General features: G+C 60.2%; 8 protein-coding genes across 8 annotated transcripts; 2 read left to right on the plus strand and 6 right to left on the minus strand.

Annotated features, from left to right (window-relative positions):
* Positions 1 to 188: 188 nt before the first annotated feature.
* A1Q1_03308 (Methyltransferase type 11) lies at positions 189 to 1,191 on the minus strand (the record flags this gene model as incomplete). Its single annotated transcript, XM_014323588.1, has 2 exons — positions 189 to 983; positions 1,024 to 1,191. The coding sequence occupies 2 exons, from the start codon at positions 1,189 to 1,191 to the stop codon at positions 189 to 191; spliced, it is 963 nt and encodes a 320-aa protein (XP_014179063.1).
* A 186-nt stretch (positions 1,192 to 1,377) lies between these two features.
* Positions 1,378 to 3,094, minus strand: A1Q1_03309 (uncharacterized protein; the record flags this gene model as incomplete). The annotated part of the gene is made up of 3 exons (XM_014323589.1): positions 1,378 to 2,534; positions 2,613 to 2,817; positions 2,897 to 3,094. 3 exons carry the CDS (start codon positions 3,092 to 3,094, stop codon positions 1,378 to 1,380), a joined length of 1,560 nt encoding a protein of 519 aa, XP_014179064.1.
* A 160-nt stretch (positions 3,095 to 3,254) lies between these two features.
* On the plus strand, positions 3,255 to 6,871 carry A1Q1_03310 (uncharacterized protein; the record flags this gene model as incomplete). Its single annotated transcript, XM_014323590.1, has 2 exons — positions 3,255 to 3,803; positions 3,848 to 6,871. The coding sequence occupies 2 exons, from the start codon at positions 3,255 to 3,257 to the stop codon at positions 6,869 to 6,871; spliced, it is 3,573 nt and encodes a 1,190-aa protein (XP_014179065.1).
* Positions 6,872 to 7,341: 470 nt separating this feature from the next.
* Positions 7,342 to 8,037, minus strand: A1Q1_03311 (uncharacterized protein; the record flags this gene model as incomplete). Its single annotated transcript, XM_014323591.1, has 1 exon — positions 7,342 to 8,037. The coding sequence occupies one exon, from the start codon at positions 8,035 to 8,037 to the stop codon at positions 7,342 to 7,344; it is 696 nt and encodes a 231-aa protein (XP_014179066.1).
* Positions 8,038 to 10,982: 2,945 nt separating this feature from the next.
* A1Q1_03312 (uncharacterized protein) lies at positions 10,983 to 13,004 on the minus strand (the record flags this gene model as incomplete). The annotated part of the gene is made up of 1 exon (XM_014323592.1): positions 10,983 to 13,004. One exon carries the CDS (start codon positions 13,002 to 13,004, stop codon positions 10,983 to 10,985), a length of 2,022 nt encoding a protein of 673 aa, XP_014179067.1.
* Positions 13,005 to 13,496: 492 nt separating this feature from the next.
* A1Q1_03313 (uncharacterized protein) lies at positions 13,497 to 14,336 on the minus strand (the record flags this gene model as incomplete). The annotated part of the gene is made up of 1 exon (XM_014323593.1): positions 13,497 to 14,336. The coding sequence occupies one exon, from the start codon at positions 14,334 to 14,336 to the stop codon at positions 13,497 to 13,499; it is 840 nt and encodes a 279-aa protein (XP_014179068.1).
* Positions 14,337 to 15,223: 887 nt separating this feature from the next.
* A1Q1_03314 (uncharacterized protein) lies at positions 15,224 to 15,922 on the minus strand (the record flags this gene model as incomplete). Its single annotated transcript, XM_014323594.1, has 1 exon — positions 15,224 to 15,922. The coding sequence occupies one exon, from the start codon at positions 15,920 to 15,922 to the stop codon at positions 15,224 to 15,226; it is 699 nt and encodes a 232-aa protein (XP_014179069.1).
* A 3,302-nt stretch (positions 15,923 to 19,224) lies between these two features.
* Positions 19,225 to 21,024, plus strand: A1Q1_03315 (alpha-glucoside:hydrogen symporter; the record flags this gene model as incomplete). Its single annotated transcript, XM_014323595.1, has 3 exons — positions 19,225 to 19,500; positions 19,560 to 19,672; positions 19,788 to 21,024. The coding sequence occupies 3 exons, from the start codon at positions 19,225 to 19,227 to the stop codon at positions 21,022 to 21,024; spliced, it is 1,626 nt and encodes a 541-aa protein (XP_014179070.1).
* Between the last annotated feature and the right edge of the window lie 772 nt (positions 21,025 to 21,796).

Genomic DNA, 21,796 nt, shown 5'->3' on the forward strand with positions numbered 1-21,796 from the left:
CGGATCCAAGGCATGCATAGCGGGCACAACATCATGACTGTTCGAACATGCAGTGTTAATGCGTCTGTAACTTCAGATAATGCAGCGTGTCGTACGCAGGCACTAGAGGACAGTTGCGGCAGTCGCTGGCCCATGCCCGAGGAAACTAACAGTGGTCATAGTTCAGCGATACATTGGATGTCGTCATTCTACTGAGGCTTCTGTCCAACGGCAGTATGGAAGTTGTGGAACCCCTCAACACTGTTGCAATCCGCCATGACCTTGCGGCCCCACTCAACGACTTCAGCGGGGGTCATATCCCAGCTCTGGGCGAGCACAGGCGCCAGAGTAGTGATAAGCGCCTGATAGTCGGCATTCATGTGAGCGCCAACAGGCCCAACCTTGGAGTTCATGGGCGCCGACTTGGCCTTGTTATCGATGTTGGTGAGACCCGCGGCAGCCATGAACTCGTGCAGCTTGGGACCGGCGTTGGGCTCGCCGCCGCGCTTCTCGAGCGAGCCGCGCATGCCGCGCTTGTTCCAGTCGGCAATTGCGTCCGTGATGCCGCGCTCGGAACGGAGCGTGCCATCTGGCTCCACCATCTGGACCCAGCCCCCCGGGCGCGTGATGCGCGCGAGCTCCTTGGCGGCCACAGGCCACTCAGACACCTTGAGCGCGCCAGTAAAGAAGCGCATGTGTACCAGGTCGAACGTGTCGTCCTCGAACGGCAGACCCTTGAGGATGTCGCCGTGGACAAACTTGACCTGCGCGTCGGAGGGCTTGAACGTGTCCGCAAAGTCAGTAGCGTAGGCTTCAATCTCAGGGTGCTCGGTCTTGACTTGCTTAATCCACGAGCCGGGACCGCAGCCGACGTCGAGAACCTTAGAGCCCGTCTTGAGCTCAATGGGAGCAGACACAGTGCCACCGAAGAGGAGGCCGATGAGACGGTGCTGGGCCTCTAAACGGTCGAACTCCTGACCATCGGCGGGCAGGGCATAGATGCTCTGGATGTCAGGATGGTTGCAGGTAACGGCAGGGGCTTACCTCAATCTTGGAGTGGTACTGGCGCGACTCGGTACCTGGAACGAGACTGAGGCCGGTTGCAATGTTTCCGTCGGGGGCAGGGTGAACCATGATGGGTGATTTGTTGGGGCGAGGTGCTTTCGATGACCTTTCAGATGATTGCAGCTCTTGCTGTCTGCGGCCGGCCATGCTTTAAACGGCTCAGCGACATTCAGGGTCTCGGCAACTTGATTGCACTCGGACTTCGGAGACTTCAGCCGGAGCCTTTTGATTAGTCTCCGAAACTGTTCCTGCAATGCACCGGAGCGTTTGCAAGTATCCGAGAGATGCATACAGCACAGCTACGGCACAGTGGAGATATGGAGTTATGGAAGCTCAGTCGCGAGCCTCTGGGTGGCGCTCGGCCTCGGCAACCTCCTCACGGCGGATAATCGCGACACCCTCCTTGTCGTTCACTAGCCAGACGAGCACGAACGAGATGATGAAGAAAATAAGAGAGATGACAGCCGGAAGTCGCACGTTGTTGGTCGCTGAGACAATGGGAGCATTGGCAATCTGTGGAATCCAGGTCGTACCGCAAGACAGCACGAGTTGGAAGCCGAAGTACTGGATCTCGTTGCCGCGCGGGAACATTTCAGAGAACAGCACACGGAACAGAGGCGAAATGATTGAGCCAGCCAGGTTCATGATGACCTGGAACACATAGAACTCGGCGCGGTGCTTGTACCCGACCTTGGAGGAGGGGCTCATGCCCAGACAGCACAAGAATGTGGTGAGAATCGTCAGACTGTAAGCGATCATCGCCCAGTGCCGGAGGGACAGGCGCGAGTAGGGGAAGATGTACATGAAGATGAGCGAGCCGACAATCGAGGTCGCGGTGCCGGTGATCGAATATGCGGTGAACTCTGCCATACTCGGTCGCGCGTTGAGGTTGAACAGCGTGCCGATGACGGAGCCGTAGGCGAAGTGAGAGTCGTTGTAGATGACATAGCTGATCAGGAAGAGCATGGCGTTTCGGTATTTGCTGAGACCGTGCCAGAGCTCGACGAACGTTCGGATCGGAAGCATCCAGAAGTTGCCGTTGTAGGGCTTGCTGCCTGGTGAAGGGAGGAACCGCCAGCCCAGGAGCGCACAGATGATGCAGATACCGCCAGCAACGGTTGACATGTACATGCCGGCGTTGCGCGCGGCGGTTGCGCCAGCGTATGAGATACCGATGGTAATGCAGTAGAAGATGACGGTCGCCACGTTCATGGACACGCCGCCCCAGACGGACATCTTGAGACCCTCCCTCTCGCGCTTGGCCCGGAGAGTTTCGCCCTCAACGTCGTCGGTCTTGGCTAGAGCGTCGACCTTGGCTTGGGTGCTGAGTTCGTCAATGGGAGCGGCGGCGTACATGGTATATGGGATGAAGATGTTCATCCACGCCATGGCGAGATATCCGGTGATGCTGAAGATGGTGTACAGGGCGATGAGGGCGGTGTAGTTGGCATAGTTGTAGGCGGTGAGGCCAGCGGCAGGGAGACAGAGAGCTCCGTATAGCAGAAGCATGAAGATGTACTGCTCGCGCTTATAGGCTGATGTCAGCGAGGTCGGGCATGATCACTCACAGAAGTGGTCGCCCCAGCCCGAGATGAGGAGGGTGAGCACGCCGCTAACACCATAGGCGATGGCGTTCAGGTACAGCAACAGACTGGTGAGGTTCACGTCGCCCTTGCCGAATGGGACACGGCAGGGAGCACCTGTGTCGGGACAACCAGTGCCCTTCGGCTGACCGGGGTGGTGGCCGACAGCCATGAAGGCAATAGTCTGGATCTGGAACGAGACATAAACAATGTGAGCCCCAAAGGCGGGGCCAATCTATGGTCAGCGGCGCTGAGCATGGGTAACTCACTCCAAAGGTCGTCACGGCGTAGGCAATATTGTAGCGCTTGAGGAGCTTCTGGGACACTGGCTGGTGTTGCGGCTCGGTGGACTCGATGAGTCGGACATCCTTAGTGTCCGAGTCGGGCGGAACAGCCTTGGCGAGGGACGAGGTGCTCTCGTAGGACGGGTGCTCGACCAGGACGGGGGCGTCTTCGACCGGGCCCATGGTTGCTTGCTGTATGGGTTGCTTCGGAGAGAACAGCCTGCATCCGGACTCTTATGTGCTCCGGAATGGGTCTCGGAGACATTGTCAAAAGTGTCCGAAGGTGGTTTCGTTAAAACAACTGGCGCATGTCGGGTGCCGCCCGCGCTAACACTACCGAATAATGGCTCGCTCCCAGGTCCGCCTCCTCTCGCGACAGACGACAGTGAGTGAGCGGTTGCTGCTCATCGTCGGACTTGTTGCGTGCATGGGTGCGGGTGCTGTGCAACCGTTGATGAACCTGCCGTTCGGCGCCGTTGTCAGCGATGTTGTTGATTTCGCGACGGGAGCAAACGAGGCTCAACGCCGAACCAACGACAACGTCGTCATCTTCTGCTACCTCGCCGTCGGATCATTCGTCACCACCTTCGTCTATACCGCCATCTTCAACTGGGCCGGCGAGAGCATCACCAACCGCCTCCGTGGCAAAGCTATCCGCAGCCTTCTATCTCAGGAACTCGCCTACTACCAAGATGGTACGGCAACCACTCGCGCGACCGAGCTCCAGAAGGACCTCGACACGATCCAGTCGGGTATCAGCGAGAAGCTCTCGAACAACATCATGTACCTGTCACTCGCGTTGACCGGCTTCATTATTGCGCTCGTGAAGGCGTGGAGTCTCGGCCTTGCACTCCTGTCAATGTTGCCGTGTCTCCTTATCATCGGCTTTTTCGTGAGTGTCACTCAGCGTCCATCCCTGACCTTCAGTTGACCAAGTACGGCTTCGCGTACATTGGCATGTTCATGATAGCACTCGGCCCGATCAGCAGCCTGACCCAGGAGTCGCTCGCCGGCATAACAACAATCCGCAGCCTCGGCGCCGAGGCGAGCCTTGTCGAGAAGGTGCGCGCCATCCAGCACATGGCCTTGCACACGGCACGCAAGAAGGCGGTCATCTGGGGCCTGTGCATGGCCGGTATCACGTTCGTCATCTACGCCGGCTACGCGCTCTGCTTTGCGTTCGGCGGCCAGCTCTTGCGATCCGGAGACCTGGCGCCCGGCACGCTCATCACGGTGTTCCTCTGCATCATGATGGGCAGCTTTTCGTTCGGTCAAGTTCCGCCGAACCTGCACGCCTTCATGTCCGCCCTCTCGGCGACGACGAAGCTTCAGGAGATCATCGAGCGCAAGCCTGAGATTATGTCTCCCTCGAACGCTGTCACTTTTTCCGCCTTGCAGGATGGCATTGAGATTCGCAACATCTCTTTCGCCTACCCCGCTCGACCCGAAGTATCAGTCCTCCGCGACGTCAGCATCAAGGTCAGGGCCGGTGAAACTCTCGCCATCGTCGGCCATAGTGGCTCCGGCAAGTCGACCCTTGTCGCGCTCCTGCTCTCGCTGTATCGTGTGAACGATATTTTCTATGACGGCGTCAATGTGAAAGACATGGATCTGCACAACTTGCGCGGTGACCTCATCGCGTCCGTGCTACAGGAGCCGCAGCTGTTCGACGTCTCGATCTTTGATAACGTCGTACTCGGCCTCCCGGCTAGCGCACGAGCTCTGAGCAAGACGGAGCAGCTCGCACTCGTAACTGAGGCGTGCCGCGTCGCCCAAGCTCACGACTTCATCACAGCCCTGCCCAATGGCTACAACACGATGGCGGGTGACGGTGGTGCCAAGTTGAGTGGCGGGCAGAAAGCGCGCATCGCCATTGCTCGTGCGTTGGTGCGACGCGCGCCGGTTCTGTTGCTCGACGAGGCGACGGCGAACCTGGATACTGTCTGCGAACGCGCTCTTCACGCGGCTCTGGAAACCATGTCTGTGGGTCGCACGACCGTCGTAATCGCCCACCGGCTGAGCACTGTGCGTAAGGCCGACCGCATCGTCGTGATGCATGACGGCGTAGTCGTGGCCGAGGGAACACATCAGTCGCTACTGGAGAATGACCACTACCGCGCTCTATTCCACGCCGAAGAGACCTGTTCCGATGGATCGACCTTTGTAAAGGGGTCGACCAGCTCTCTGAACTCGCCAACGAAGGAGCTGGAGATTGTTGAGACTGCCTCGGTATCAGAGCCTACAGATGGCCCCAAGACATGGAAGAGTATCAGGATGATGGCGCCTTACGGCAACGGGGGCCTCATTCTCGTCGGTGTTGCGGGTAGCATCGTTGCTGGTGCGCTCTACCCGGTCTTCGCTATCATCTACGCTCTTGCTTACAGCACGTTCAGCACGCACCCAAAGGATGCGCACCTGCAGAACATGAACGCGCTCTACTTTTTCATCTGCGCCATTGGAGGCGCCATCAGCATCTTCCTGCAGTGGTTTTGTCTGGGCTACGCGTCCGACCGGCTGGCGTGCGCACTCCAGGGAGCCATGCTCCGCCGCGTCCTCCGCGCACCCATGGCGTTTTTCGACGAACCCCGCAACTCGTCATCTCAGCTCGCTGACGTTGTCAACAACTCGCCGAACCGAGTCGCGACCTTCTGCGGAACGGCCATGGGCACGTTCATTGCGTCGCTCAGTACCCTGATTGGTGGCTGCATTGTCGGCTTGGTGTACAGCTGGAAGCTCGGTCTCGTTAACATGTCCGTGCTGCCTCTGACGCTCGGAACGGGCATCGTGCGCCTCAAGGTCCTCGATTCGCGTGAGGCCAAGTTCAAGAAAGCCCATGAGCCAGCGAACCGCGTGGCCGTCGCCGCTGTCGCCAACCTCGAGACTGTCGCATCACTCGCCGCCGAGGACATCGTCTACGAAGACTACATGAGCAAGCTGAACCCGAAGGGAAACAGTATCCTCGGCTGCGCGCTGTTCGGACTCGCCCAGAGCAACATGTACTTCGTCATCGCGCTCGGGTTCTGGTACGGCAGCAAGCTGGTGTATTCGGGCGAGATCAGCTCGCGTGCGTTCTTTGCGACCTTCACTGCCATTGTCGCTGGAAGCTTCCAGGCAGTGAACGTTCTGACTCAGGCGCCAGAGCTCGGACAAGCACGCGGCGCCAGTGTCGACATCGGTCGCCTGCTCAGCCTGCCCGAGGAGCATCTCGGCGGCGACCACCCCGTCCCAGCCGGTGACATCCGTCTCGACGGCGTGTCGTTCACCTATCCCTCTCGCGACGACCCGAGCCTGCGTGACCTCTCCCTCCTCGCCCAGCACAACGGTTTCACCGCCCTCGCTGGTCCGAGCGGTAGCGGAAAGTCTACAGTGATCCGACTTCTGGAGCGCTTTTACGAGCCCTCAGCGGGCAACATCACGGTCGGTGGCGTACCCCTCGCTGCGATCGACGAGACAAAGTACCGCCGTTCCGTCGCGCTCGTGACGCAAGAGCCTGTGCTCTTTAACATGACGATACGCGAGAACCTCCTCCTCGGGTCTACTGACAAGACGGAAGCAGATTTAACACGCGTGCTGGACGTCGTGAATCTGTCCGATTTCGTCGGCACGCTGTCCGATGGGCTCGACACCGATCTCGGCGCGAAGGGCATAGCTCTCAGCGGCGGACAGCGACAACGCCTCGTCATCGCCCGCGCACTCCTGCGCAACCCCTCAGTGCTGCTGCTTGACGAGGCGACGTCGTCTCTGGACAACGTGAACCAGCGGGCCGTGCAGGGCGCACTCGACGCGATGGCGAAGGATGCTCATCTTACTGTTATCGCAGTCGCACACCGCTTGAGCACTATCAGAGATGCCGGTACGATCTACGTGCTTCGCTCCGGTCGAGTAGAGGAGCAGGGTACGTACGAAGAGCTTATTGCGAACCGCGGGCTGTTTGCCAGCCTCGCTGCGAATGTGGAGTAGCCTCTAAGCATCAATCGATATCCATCTGGGATAGTGACCACCAAGTAGGCCTTCATGCACGAGTGTCACAAGCCCGCATCAGCAATCCTACTTGACTTGAGCTCAGGTATTTCTTGCCACAAAGCTGTCGGTGTTGCACAACCAGGTCAGGACTATTGCATCCCGGGAGCTGACGCGGAGACATTTGTCAAAAGTCTGCGAGATTCGAATCAAGAGGGCAGGAAGGAGCCGACGCAACTATACTGTGCGACGTCCAATAGGTGCGCTTGCAATGAGTGCCTGAGGCATTTGAACAGAGAGGGCGTCTGAGCCATTTGCTTGAAACTTGAGCTGCTTTAGAGGAACCACGGCCCTGCGGTGCACATGCGGAACTGGATCATTGCACCCATGGGATGCTAGTTGACATAAGTCACATTGTCCGAAAGGCAATCTAAGATCGTGCGTCTCAAGAGTTGGGACGCGAAGCAGCTCTACTCCTCGTCTCCGCCATCGGTCTCAGGGGCGTCGGTGGCGCGGGTCGTGGGGGTGGCTGCAGTCAAGCACGGCCCCGACTCGGGACACCATTCCTCCTTCTCCCTGCTCAGCTCGAAGGTGAGCTCGATGTCCTGCTGATACGCAATCTTGACAAACTTGCTCGGATCGTCAGCGACGGTGAGCTTGTCGCCAGCCTTGACGTCGCTGGTGCCGTTCACCGAGACGCAGCCGACTCTCTCCGTGCACAGCTCGCCGGTAGTCGCGACAAACCAGATATCGCTGTCGTCGGCATCGCACACGCCGAGTTTCAGATTGTCGGGCTGCGGGTAGTTCTGGGACAGACACGTACCCTCGCTGCCTGCGAGGAAGAACTGGTTCTGCGCGTCGGTCAGGCCCCACAACTGCATGATGTTCTCGCGCGGCTTGGAGCACTCGGCGAGCTCAATTTGGGAGCCGTACGTCTGGTTCGTGGACGTGAAGCAGAGGCTCGTGCCTGCTACTTTGAGCTGGGAGGGGACGAAACGGAACGAAGAGCCGGCGTAGTCTCCTGTGGGCTTTTGGGCGGGGATGATGCCGGCTGTCGGCGCCGGCGCGGCTGAGGCACTGGCGGAGGCGGAGGCAGTGGGTGATGGAGAGGGTACAGCGTTGGCGGTGCCGAGCATGAGGACGGCAGAGACCAGGGAGCTTATCATCGTGACGGTGAATCGGAGCGGGTGGAGCTGCCGGAGATGAGTCAAACGTGAGGGGGTTGGTGGCCGTTGGTAGTGGGTTGACGTGGTTGCGACTGGTCTTGAGAGCTTGAACTGGGAGATTGCTCAAGCTGTCTTATATGTCGGTTGTCGCCATTAGAGTGCGGGAAACGACTAGAGCATGCGTAGGTGGAGAAAGCTGACGAGCGGTGCGAACTGACGATGCCCGCAGCACTGACGACGGACTACTGGAAATCGAGTGACATGACGTGAGCCAGAACCGAGGATCTGGATCGGTGCCCTGGTCCGTGGGATCGGCGCTATCCAACCTCCACACCGTCCGCACAGCATGCACCGCACGACCCGAGTTTGCAATCTCCTGACCTTCCGATATCCATGGGATATCCACCTGAGTCCTCCAGATTCCTCGCCAAACCTCGGCCCGGCGTGCTGAAGTGGAATGGTCGTGCATCTGGACAAACACCGGAAGGCCTTTGGTACTAAGGTCATGAAGGCCGCCTGTCCCCGTTAGCAACGAGGCACCGGTGGACACCGAAGGCTCGGTGTGGACTGCATCGCCGTTGCGCGTGCGAAGGGCGGGCACATCGGCAAAGTTTATCATGATCACTCTCGGTTGCCTCTTTGCAGAGCCGGCCACACCATTGGGCCGCTGCCCTCCATGACGAGCTATCAGGCATAACCCTCACGGTGCCTTCGAAACGCAAGGGCGGTGAAGGCGGAGCATAACCAGGTCCTTGGCTACTTCCAGCACCGCAGATGGTCATGGTCGGCATCGGCTCATGCTAGGTGTAGGCTCAGGAACGTACTTGAGCGGGGATCATGTGGAGCGCAGTCGTTGCCTGGACTCATTTCGAGACCGACCTGGGATTTTGCTGTTGCGTAAGCCACGATCCAGCGCACGCTTCACTGGGCGGGTGCCCTTGAGCTCTGCCGTGTGGGGATTGAGGTTCTTTCGAAAGTATGGTTCGGAGAAAGGGAGTACGTTCCGCTTTGGAACTGGTTTGCCCATAGGTTTGGATGTGCGTTCGTCAGGTGGACGCGCACTGTGATCAGCTCAAAGGGCCAATGTACAAAGCTTACTGAGGGCCACTTCGCTCTCATGGGGCAGGTTTGGCTGTTTGAGCACTCTTCTGATTCGGTAGGTATGTATGCGTACCTGGGTTCAGTCCGTGCTCGGCTGTCCAACAACTGAGAGCGGTACAGTATATCGTATTGAAGACCGACTCACAGCAAGCCTACCGCCATTTCTGACATAGACCAGCTCAAAGCGGTGGCTAAGTTTTGCGCTCTAAACGTCAGCTTCAGAACGTCGTGGATGCAGTTCACCATACGTTGGTCTAGACTGGAGGTCCCGGTCGAGACATCGGCAAGTGCGATGAACATTCGCCATGAAGTCAGCTCAGGTGGACGTATTACTCGAGCTTTCGGATCATAATCACAACCCCATGTCTCCTTCCCCGGGAGTTAAGGTGCGCTACACACGCTAGGGCACGCCTCGCTGTTTGTCAGCTGAGACGCTTCAAGAGGCAGCTTACACAGTACCCCCGATACCCTTGAGCCACGATCCGCGTGTGGTCAGCGCCGCACTTTGTAGTCAGCCCAGCCAGACGACGGTCCCACAATGACACAGTAATGAGTCGAGACTTGTGTCTTGAGCAGCGGGAAGGAAGCTGCATCCAGGCGGGCGCACCGCCTGGCTGTCAGCTACCACAGCGAGGGCCAACTCACTTCATAGGATGCTGAAGTGGAAGAGCATGCCACTCGGCTCTCCGACAAAGTCGAACTCAATCTGAGGTCAGCTACAGACTCCTGGGGCGCTAGGTTACTGGAGCTCTCCCCCTGGCTGGGGAGGTTAGCTCGAGGCAAACGCGACAAGAGCTCACCCTTTCCGACAATCTCTCTGAACCAGGATGTCCGCTGTGTGCACTGCAAATGCCTACTTCAACTGCTCTCAGCTCCGGCTCGGGAGGTATCCAGCTACGAACCGACCTTCGCGAGCGACGCCCTCGTGACATCGATCGTCCTCTGGGCGTCAGCTCCAACCTGCTTACAGTCAGCCCACCTCCCACACCCCAGAAGATAAAGCTGTTCTACCTATTCTACACACCTTCACGACCGCCGTTGCACTGTGGATGTTATTCGTTCAACCCGAGACTGTGATCAGCTGCGGCAAACAGGAGCTTAGCTCACCTCCACAGCAATGCTGATATATCAGTTTCCGTGGAGCGGTAGTCGAACTGACTTTGCGTAGCCTGCCATAATGTCTACATGGCGTCCGATTCCGTGGGCTGAAACCATCCTGCCATAAGCTTCCTACTCACCCGTTCAGCTCCTTAACCAATACGCTCGGCAAAGCATGGGCCGTGGCACTGATTGAAGCGGCAGATGACGGTAAAGGGCCAACGCTGGGTGTCAGTTTCAACCGAAGAGAATCAACTCGCCGCGTGCAGGAGGATGGATGTTGGCGACTGAGATGGTCAAAGAGAACAAGACAACTCGACTGGTGACGTGGACGACGCACAGCATCCGCTTCCGCTGGGGCGCACCTGATCGACTCTGATCGGCACTCAAGAGTTCGACAGGCTCTGGCACGCTCAGGCTGCACACAACTCTTCGTTCTCTCCAACCCCGATGCATGAATTGTCCGTGGAAATGTCCTCACGACAACTGGTCCGCAGCACCTGGCGGCGGGATGACGATGGACTGGGGGAGCGCGGCGTCGCGCGGCCAGCCACCGGACCCTGAGATGCTCATCTCGCTCACAAAAGGCAGCATCCACCTCAACTCCCACTCGTTCCCCTCACCTTGCTCGGAAACACTTGGCACAAGTAACTATTCAATGCATAAGCATCCTCCTACAAAGTTCTACGGATTATGTACTGGGGGCCCACCATGTAGGCCAGGGGTGAAGCAGCAGGGCGAGTCGCCTAGCAGCACCAGGGGAGCTCATCCTCACCGTTGAGACCAAAGTCGGGGTCGAGCTGGCGCTTGGAGGCAGCCATGGAGGCAGCCTTGTCGGTCTTGGTGGTGGCGTTGCCGTTGGAGCCAGCGTTGACGGTGGCGTTGCCGCTGGTGCCGTCACCCTGGGTGTCCTTGGCAGCAGCAAGACCGATGCCCGAGAGCAGGCCTGAGAGGATCCCGCCGGACTGGGCGCCAGGGGGAGCCCCACCAGCGGCGGGCGGAAGGGGACCGGCGGCAGGGCCAACACGGGGAGGAGGAACGCGCATGCCGTACTCGTCGTCAGTGGTTGTGTAGTAGGGACCGTCGGAGTCGTACGCCAGGTGGGGGACGCGCTGGCGGCGACGAGGGGGACGGCGGCCACCAGCGGCCGGGGCGAAACGCGACTCGTCCTCCGAAGAGTTGTAACGGAGGTTGCCGTCAGAGTCGTACGAGTTGGGAGCATGGAAGACGGGGTTGCTGCCGTTGCCCTGCTGGGTGGTGGGGGCGACGCGCTGCTGGCGGCGAGCGCGAGGAGGGCGACGACCGCCAGAGGAAGCAGGGGCAAAGCGAGACTCGTCCTCAGAGGAGTTGTAACGAAGGTTGCCATCCGAGTCATACGAGTTGGGCTGGCGGAAGGCAGAGCCGTTGGTCACACCAGGCTGCTGAACGAGAGAGCCGTTGCCAGCACCAGCCTGCTGAGTGGAAGGAGCGGCACGCTGGCGGCGGTGGGGAGGGCGGCGGCCACCACCCGGGACCGAAGGCGCAACGCGGGCCTCGTCGGCAGACGAGTTGTAGCGAGGGTTGCCGTCAGAGTCGTAGTCGTTGGGGTGGGGGCGACCGGTGCCGCCGCTCTGCTGGGGCATGCGCTGGCGGCGGTGAGGGGGGCGACGGCCAGCCGAAGCAGTGGGAGGGAAGCGCGACTCATCCTCAGACGAGTTGTAGCGGGGACGACCGTCGGAGTCGTACGAGTTGGGAGCGTGGAAGCCAGTGCCAGTGCCCTGCTGGGTGCTGGGAGAGGCACGCTGGCGGCGGCGAAGGGGACGGCCGCCAGCTCCAGCAGCCGAAGGCGCAAAGCGCGACTCATCCTCGGACGAGTTGTAGCGCAGGTGGCCATCAGAGTCGTACGAGTTGGGGGCGGGAGGGCCAGTGGGAGCACTCTGCTGGGAGTTGGGAGGGATGCGCTGGCGGCGGCCAGGGTTGCGAGCGCCCGTCATGGGAATGGGGGCAGGGGTGGGCAGGCCAGGAGGCACAGGGGCGCCAGCGGGGTGGTCGTGGTCAGGGAAACCGGCGTTGTTGCCAGCAACGTGACCGGGGACACCGCCGTTGGGGGACTCGGCGGGAACGACCGCGCGGCGGCCATTGGCAACGGCGCCAGGCGCGGCAGCAGGAACGGTGCCAGGACGACCAACGGGGTAGAGGAGCTCGTTCTCAGAGTCGGTCCAGAAGTCCGAGTCCGAGTCGTAGCCGTTGAAGTAGCCACCGCGGTAGGGACCGGCTTGGGGCGCGCGGCGGCGGGGAGGACGAGGAGGAATGCCGTTGGAGACACCAGTGGCAGGGGCACCAGCGTTGGGAGGCATGGGCTGAGTGCGGTAGAACTCGTCCTCAGTGTCGGTGCTCCAGTCGGTGTCGTAGGTGGGGTAGCGGTGGTGGTGCGAGCGGCGGAACTTGGACTTGCGCTGCTCAACGCCACCCGCAGCGGCCTGGGCGGGAGCGAGCTGGTCGCGCTTGAGGGACTTGACAGGGACAGTGGGGACAACGCGCTTGCCGTGGGGCCACTCGGGACCAGCATTGGCCTGGCCAGGGGCGTCGTGGCCAACGTTGGCACCAAGGGAAGACCAGTCGAGGTCCTCAAAGCCGACATCGCGGCGAGCCTTGTTGTCGCCAGCAGCGTGGGTCTTGAGGTTGAAGTCACGCTTGGCAGGGCGAGCAAGAGCTCGAGGCGGGGCTTGAACGGGCGCGCCGACGGCGGCAAGCGCGAAGAGAACAGAGAAGAGAACCTGGAGCTTCATGGTGGAAGTACTTTTGGGGTTTTGAGTAAAGTAAGGGGAACGTTGCAGTGGAGGAAGCTGCAAGATGGGGAAGTGGAAGGGGGAACAGGACTGGGGGAAAGAGTCGATGCCGGCGACAGACGTCGGCTTAAGACTCTTTCAGAAGTCAGCCGCGCTGCGATGGTCCATGTGGTGACGCCGCACAAGACCCACATGCTTCAGCGCTTCGGAGTCGCGGACTGGGCGGCGCAGCAGGGACAAGCGGAGGAGCTGGCCGGAGTTCTCGGTGTGACGGTGCGGAAGTAGCACTAGCGTGCGCCACGGATGCCGTCAGCTGCGTGAGCGGGGCGAAGATGCACCGCGCATACCGCGATAGCGCGGGCGCGAGGGCTGCTGACTGCGGGCAATGTCCTATGCATGAGACTCACTACAATGGCGGCGTGCTGCACATGTGCTCCCTCATCGCGTAAATTCCGAGCTGCGCTCCTTATCTCGACACCACAGCGGCAGAGCTCAGCCCATGCGGGCGAGGTCGAAGGCGTCAAACTCAGCCAGGCTGCGCTTGAAGTGACCAGCGGCGTTTGAGTCGGCGTCCTCGTACGCCTTGAGCTTGGCTTTGAGTGCGTTGAGGTACTTGAGCTTGCGCTTGGCGGCCGCGTGCTCACCCATGCTGCGGAGGGTATCGTAGTCCTTCTGCGCCTTGCGGATCTTGGCCTTGAGCTCGTCGATGTTGACCTTGACAGAGCCGCGGGTGCCGAGGTCGCCGTGATCGGGGTCGTCGTCACGTTCTTCCAACTCCAGGCTGCGACCACCGAAACGGTTCGCATTGTTGCGCTCGGCGTCTGCATACGTCTCGCGCTGGTGCTTCAACTGCGCGAGCTGACGCTGCCTGCGCTCGACCGACTCGCGCTCGCCGAGTCGCTGCAGGATCTCGATCTCTTGCTCGAGCTTGCGGATCTGCGCATCGAGCTCCGAAAAGCTGACCGAGAAGCTCGCCCGCTTGCGATTGTGGTCGCGGGACCAGATGGCGCCGTTGTTGTTCTCGGCGTTGCGGTATGCCTCGAGCGCAGTGCGGAGCTGCGCGATGTACTCTACTTTGCGCTGCGCTGCCTCCACCTCGCCGAGACTGAGGAGGACTTGACGGTCGTGCTCAGCCTGCTGGAGCTGTGCCTCGAGATCGGCAAAACTGACGATAACGTTGTCACGAGTGCCGTGGTTCTCACGAGGTGGGTGGTTCTCGGGTGGCGCAACGGGCGAGTGGTTGTCACGGACTGCAAGGTCGTCGGAGGCTGGGATGGCGGCGGCGGACGCCGAGGCGGCGAAGAGGGAAAGGTAGATGAGGCTGAGCTTCATGGTGTAGTTGAGTTCAGTTGCGACTTCTAGGTGTTGACATTGAGGGGGGTCGCTCTTTTGTAGTGAGTGATGGACACTGCTGCGGAACAAGTTGTTGAGGCTGGCAGTGCATCGGACCCGGCTGGCAGGCGGCGTAAGACTTGTCGTGCTCTTTTCAGTTCAGATTTCATTGCACGGATCGGTGTAGTGGGCGCACGGTGCACAAACGGCGTGCATTACGCCCACGGCGATGCAAGTCAGAAGCAGGGCCGTAGATGGTGAGACCCAATGGCGCATCGATGCGCTTTTCCGGAAAGCAGTGCATAAGTGATCGAGCACGCTGACAACGAGGCGACGACTCAGATCGCCGCAGTCTTTGGCGGTGCTCCCCATCGCCCCGTCGGTGTGCATGGCCGGAGCCGATTAACGTCATCGGCGTGTCAGCGAGATGTCACCGACAGACGGAGCACGGTGCGCTCGGACGAGGATGTCTCCGAGCTGATTCTGAATGTCAGCGAGATCTCCGAAGCTTATCGACCAACCACGATGTGTGAATGCCTCGGTCGTTTGCCACCTTATCTAAGCCATCAAATCAAGTCACCGAGCTGACCTTCATGCTGGCATGAGCACCTGCCGGGCGGTTGTGCAAGCCCCGTTCGTCCATGAGCAACGCTGTGTGCACGCCAGTGCACGTTACGCAAGCACCCCACCGGCCTCGACGCACCCATAGGCTCATTGTCTTAGACATCTTCACCGCCGCACGCCGCGCAACTCGGCGTTCCATCTCATGCTGAATAAAGTCCAATGCATAAGGCAAATGGCAAGCGTACTCTATGATCATGAACGTCCTTCCCCCAACGTGCGTCGCACAACACAGCCTCCGCGCCGTGGCTTAAACGCCGTCACGCTCACTTGCGGCCAGGATAGTTCAGGCGCTCAGCATCAGCGTACGAGTCGCCCATGGCGCGCAACTGGTCCAGCTCGCGGTGCAGCTCGGCCGCCTCCTCGGTGTCACCGCTAGCCTGGAGGGCCACAATCTGCTCGATGAGCTCGGCAATCTCGTCTTGCACCTCCTGGAAGGTGGTCGCGGTGCTTTGACGCTTGGCGTTGCGCTTGCCGATACCCGCCCAGATGTCCGCGTTCCCGTCCTCGGTGGACTGGTACGAGGCCAGCTGGACCTTGAGCTGGTCGATCTCGGCACCCTTGCGGTTCGCGGCCTCGGTCTCGCCAACGCTGAAGAGAATGTTGCGCTCGTGCTCCAGCTGGCGGATACGCTCCTGAAGCTCCGCAATGTTGACGACAAAGCTCGCGCGAGGCTCGTGGGTGTCGCGGCTGTGAATCCCGCCCCAGATATGGACGTTGTTCGCCTCGCTGGCCTGGTATCCGGCAAGCTGGGACTTGAGGAGCTCGATCTCGGCGTTGCGCTGCTGCGCTGAGCCGATCTCGCCGACGCTGACGAGCATGGCGACCTCGTGCTCGAGCTGCTGGATGCGGACTTGGAGCTCGGCGATGTCGAGCGCGTACGATGCGCGGGCAGCGTGGTTGGGAACGGCGGCCGCCAGAACCGAGGTGGCGAATAGGAAGACGGCGGCGAGGCTGAGCTTCATGATGTCGGTCGAAAGGAAGGAGCGTGGAGCGTGGGTGTTGACGATGGGACGAAGGGATCTTTATACTGTCTGAGCGTGGTCAGTGCAGCGGGGCAGAATCCCCAACAGTCAGCGATGGTATGCCTTGGCACCGAGGTCCACACCGCGTCAGTGTCGCATCGGCGCGGGGTGAGACACAACAACGCGTCTCGCGCGCTGCTTCAGATCTGAAAGCAAGGGCCTCCCTTTGTGGTGCATCCTTCAGCCCGATGCACGCGGCGAAGGCAGTGTCGAGCCGTAGATCACCAGTTGCGAGCGCCATGGGACTGCTTTATCGGCGGTGCGAGCGGTGCAAAGTGCGGATCAACGTGGTGACAGCTGTGCAGATCGACGCGCCCTCACCACCATCCAGCCTTGATGAGCTCGGGCGCCGGATCTGCAAGGCGAAGCGTGGAAGCGGCTCTAGCGTCAATGCGCCGACACCATGGTCTTTCGGGCCGGTTTATAGCCAGCAGCGCGAGCAGCATCTCTCAATGCACGCAGCTCGCTGTGCCCCGGGATCATGTCAAGATGGCCAGATCAAGCCACCGAACAGCATCGCATGCGGGTTGCCCTAGGGCGAGCACCTTTCGCTCCATCTGCGGTCAGCTCGGGCATGTTGCCCGTGCTTAAGAAGTGGAAGCACCGGCACATGTCAAGCACTCACCTGTCTACCTGTCTGGACTACCTCTCTGCTACGATCATCGCTGAGCTCACCAACTCACCACGTCGAGCATCATCTTGAGGCTTTATAAAGTGCCACAGCCAGCCAGCATGCACTCACCCCCGCTGGTCCGTCCACGGACGCCAAGCCATGGAGCAGTCACCTGAGATTGGGTTTCCAGGTAACGGTGCTCACCACTTGCATTCCGCAACGCTCTCGCTTAATCCACGGCCCGCAATACGGCTGATCTTCGCTACCCGCGTTCCCAAAGAGGATGGAGTGAGAGGCAGGTACGCAGGATCGTCGCGATAACGTCAACGAAGAGTGGGCCGCCTGCAACATTGCAGGCGCCGTCTCGTCGAGTGCCGCCCACTATGGATGAGAGAGTGAAGCGAAGGAGAACGAGGATACGTCACACGACGATCTACGTTCCACCTGTCCCAGCTCGTTTCCAGCATTCCGGGTATACTCGCTTAGTGCGACAGACGTTCGGCCGTCTCTTGCCGTTGTGGGAGCAATCCACGTCGTAACAAACAGGTGTATGCGACCTGACATTCCGAGATCTTCCCCAGCCTGTTCGGCGGCAACTCGGCGGCATGCCGAGATCGCGGCGTGTCGCCGACCCACAAGTCAGGGCACCCCCATCCCCTATTCGCGAAACACGAACGCGACCACGGACACGAACGCGGAGCAGAGATGCGGTCGGCCGTGCTTCATGCTTCATTCTGCTTCGTCACGTCCACATGAGCATGGGAAGTGCGCGATAGGGAGTAGGATGCGATCTCGGCGTTCCGTTCGATGGGCCACGGCGCGATTCCGGTTGGCCATCTCCACATTCGTGACCTTCATGAGATTCGTGAGATGCACAGGGTAGCCCGGAGCCTCCCGATTGCCCGCGAGATGAATGGCTCGTCTCATGTTCACAACACGGCCGCGACACGGGCAAGCCATATACGTCATGGAGTGTCATGTTTGCGGATGAGACGAATGGGGCATCACTTGCTGGGACGCTGTTGGCTCGTGGTGGTTTGATGGATCGATGGAGTGCTCGGCCTTGCTCATCAGGCCCGAGGGGCTCGCTGGGGTCCCGAGGAGCCAGGCCTCGGACGCTGACCGTGGACCCGTTGGTCGTTGGCGTTGGGGCGCTCCCTGTGCTCCGCCCTTCCAACTCCGCGTCGCCGAGATCCTATTCTGGGCATCGCTGGGCATCTTTTGGGCCATGAGAGCGGAGCTCGGCGGCAACTCAGACGGCGAGGACCCGGTGGGCAGGCGGGCATTGAATGGACACTGCACGGCTGGGGGAGTGCTGGGCAGGGATCGACCCTGTGGGGCATGGGACGGTGAGGGTTCCAGCTTTCTGGGCCAATCGCGCGGTCGCCGTGTCCTGAGATCATCCCTGCCGGTGCTGGACCGTTGTTTACCGGCCCCTTCACGGATCCCCTCAAGTACTGACCGCGCTACAGCTCGGCGTATGCTCGGAGGCAGCCCGAGTTGAAGTCGGTGCGTCGCCGAGAGTCAGAGCCTGTGCCCGTCCGAGCTGTGCGCCACGGAAGTCACCGGCCCCATGTGATGGGTCATGATGGACTCATTTGTCCGGCCTGGCCTCAGCTGACTGGGCACTTATTCGACGCTACATGGGTGGCGCTGCTCAGAGGGACGGCCGGGTTGCGCAGCACATCGCGGGGCCTGCTTCGATGCGCTTGTACGCAATGTATGCAACCACAGCTGTATGACGCGCACCAACAAAGTGTTGCATGCCTTGGGGCTGAAGAGGTAGAGACAGATAGAGTCGCACGCTAAGTGGGGCTAAGCGTAAAGTGTAACGATGGAGAGGAGGTCGCGTGAAGGATCTACAGGCATGCAACGCTGAGGACCCACTTCCCGAGTGGGTGCTGGGCAGATGGGCAAAGGGACAGGGCATCGCTCAGGAGCAGAAGAGCGAGGCACGGCCGTGTAAGCATGAAAGTCGGCGTGACCCCGAGTCATTCGGGCTTGGCCCGTAGAGGTCTCGTGCCGTCAGCTGCTGGGCCACTGTCCAGCATCCTCAAACAGCACAAGGGCAGGCGGCTGCATGCTGTTTGGGTCCTGACCTGGGATGCAGCATGTGCACCTGGACACGCCAGACATAGGGCGGAAGACGGAAGGCGGCAGTTTCCCCAGGGATCCGGCTAAGCATCGAATCCAAGCAGCCTCAGCCACTCAGGTGCCCCACCCCGCCCGTCTGCTTTTCTCCTCTCCCCTCTCCTCATCCCTCGTCGGACTAACGATCCAAGCCCAGACCTCCTCCCTCCTGCCCGTCATGCTCCTTCCCTCCTGCATCGGGCGGTTCCCCACACTCTCCTCCTCCGGGTCCACTGCCGACCTGAGGTGATGTGCAGTGGGGGCCACCGGGGGTCCTCCTTCCTCCTCCGGACCATCTCCTTGCCAACGCTCATATATCAGGCCAGCTCGCGGGATCTCTGGAGACCCACCAACCCGCCCTCTCCTCTCCTCCAGCCTCTAGCTCCAACTTGCTCCTCGACTAGGACTCGACTGCTCGACTGGCCCTTCGACACAACACTCCAAGAGCTGGAGCACCACTTCACTCTCTTTCCTCGCTCCCTCGATCACCATCTCCGCCATGGTCGACGTTGAGAAGACGAACGCCCCCGTCATCGCGTACGGCACCGACGACAAGCTCGGCATGGACGACAAGGACATGGTCGCCCACGTCGAGGTCATCGACGGCAAGGGCGTCACCGAGTGGGACGCGATCCGCGCCGACGCCATCAAGGCAGAGGATGCTGAGCGCTCCCTTGGTCTCATCGGCTCGCTCAAGGCGTACCCGACTGCCGCCTTCTGGTCGTTCGCCATTTCGCTCCTTATTAGTGAGTCAACCAGCCTCATCAAAGCTAATGTCCAGTCATGGAGGGCTACGACACGGCCGTTCTCGGCAACGTGCTGGGTCTGAACCAGTTCCGCAAGAAGTTCGGTCACTTCAACGAGATGATCGACGGCCAGCCCGACTACCAGCTCACGCCGGCATGGCAGCTCGCTGTTAACCAGGCCCCCAACTTTGGTTGTCTCATGTAAGTCACTGCAGCCCTCCCGCATGGACGGTCGTTTGGTCACGCGGACCTGTCCCGTGTCCCAATCCGGACCGCGTTCCGCGCACCCGGCTATTCTTCGACGCTAACGGTTCAGTGGTATCTTCTTCGCGGGCATCATGCAGGACCGCTGGGGCTACAAGCGCACGCTTCAGATCGGCCTCATCATGCTGACTGGCTTCATCTTCATCGTCTTCTTCGCCCCGACTGTCGAGGTCCTCTTCATCGGAGAGTTCCTCTGTGGTCTCCCTTGGGGTGCCTTCTCGTCTTCGGCTGTCTCTTACGCGTCCGACGTCGCCCCCATCGGTCTTCGCGGCTACCTCACGACCTACGTCAACCTCTGCTGGGTCATTGGCCAGATCATCGCCGCCGGTATTCTCCGCGCCGCCAACAACATCCAGGGCGACCGCGCGTACCAGGTCGCCTTCGCGGTGCAGTGGGCGTGGCCGATCCCTCTCTTCATTCTCGTCACCTGCGCCCCCGAGTCTCCATGGTACCTCGTCCGCAAGGGCCGTCTCGAAGATGCCAAGAAGAGCGTTAGCCGCCTTGCTGCCAAGGGTTCCAAGGTCGACATTGATGCGACTGTCGCCATGATGGTCCGCACGAACCAGATTGAGATCGACCACAGCTCTGGCACCTCCTACCTCGACTGCTTCAAGGGTACCGACCTCCGCCGCACGATCATTGGCTGCATGACCTGGATGTGCCAGCAGCTCTGCGGAATGTCGCTCTGTGGCCAGGCCGTCTACTTCTTCCAGCGTGCCGGTATGGACAGCAACAACTCGTTCAACATGAACCTCGGTGTCACCTTCATGGCCTTTGCCGGCACGATCCTCTCTTGGATTACGCTGACCTACTTTGGCCGTCGTATCCCCTTCGTCTCGGGCATGTTCGTCATGCTCGTCTGTCTCCTCATCATCGGCGGTCTCGCGTTCACCCACGACTCCAACGCCAAGTGGGGCCAGTCCGCTCTCGTCATGATCTTCGTCTTCACCTACGACTTCACCATCGGCCCCCTCACGTACTGTATCGTCGGAGAGGTGTCGTCGTCGCGTCTCCGCTCCAAGTCGGTCGGTCTCGCGCGCAACGCCTACAACATCGTCTCTATCGTCGGCGGCGTCCTCAACACGTACTTCATGAACCCCACCGCGTGGAATCTTGGTCCTAAGAGTGCTTTCTTCTGGGCCGTCTCGTGTGCTCTGGCCCTCGTTTGGTGTTATTTCTGTCTTCCGGAGATGCGTGGGCGTTCAATGAGAGAGATAGACGTCCTTTTTGAACGTAAGGTTCCTGCGCGCAAGTTCTCGAAGACGGAAGTCGACGATCTTGAAGAATGAGCGAGATATCGAGTTCCAAAGTCGTAAGAAGAAGTTGCGGCGTTGTGCCACATCCGCAGCCGCTAGCGCACGACCGGCTGTCCTCAGTCGTTTTTTCGGTTTTAGTCTCTCTTTAGTGTGTCTCTCAACAGCCGTGTGGGCCCTGAATCTGCGCCCCTCGAGCGCTCTGGGCCCGGTCATCAGTGGGTTAAGTAATCATCTTGTATATGCACATTCAGTCAACAGTTAGCGGAACGTAGGGGCAGTTGGGACCAAGAAGTGGAGGTGGAGGTGGGACGCAAATGAACTGACACCTGAGCCATGAGCAGCGGCGTTTCGGGACGCTGGGAGGGCTATCTTATCTATTAGCCAGCTATCACCGAGCTCGCGCTCGGTCAGCGTGCCTTCATGAGCGCGATCGTGTCGCGAACGGCGGCGCGCAGAGGTCGGTGTGGAGGAAGAGGTAACCGAGCCTATCCGGAGTTAGCCGATGCTCGGCGGCGTCCACTCTCATCACGCCACCAGCGGCCAATGTCCATCCTCACCTCTTCCTCATTGTCCACCCACTCACCATGACACTACCCGCCCTCCCAGCCAAAGCAGCCTACATCACGATCAACAATGCAGCGAAGCGTAACGCGCTCTCGCTCGCAGTCCTGCGCGACCTGAAATCGCAACTCACGACCGCCCTGACCGCTTCCTCCGGCCGACTTCTCATCCTGCCCACTTTCGACCCGGGACTTCTCGAGAAGCTCGAAGCCAACGACCCCGAGTTCGACTGGCTCCTCTCAGC

Source organism: Trichosporon asahii, assembly GCF_000293215.1.
Source record: "Trichosporon asahii var. asahii CBS 2479 unplaced genomic scaffold scaffold00054, whole genome shotgun sequence".
NCBI classification, from domain to species: domain Eukaryota; kingdom Fungi; phylum Basidiomycota; class Tremellomycetes; order Trichosporonales; family Trichosporonaceae; genus Trichosporon; species Trichosporon asahii.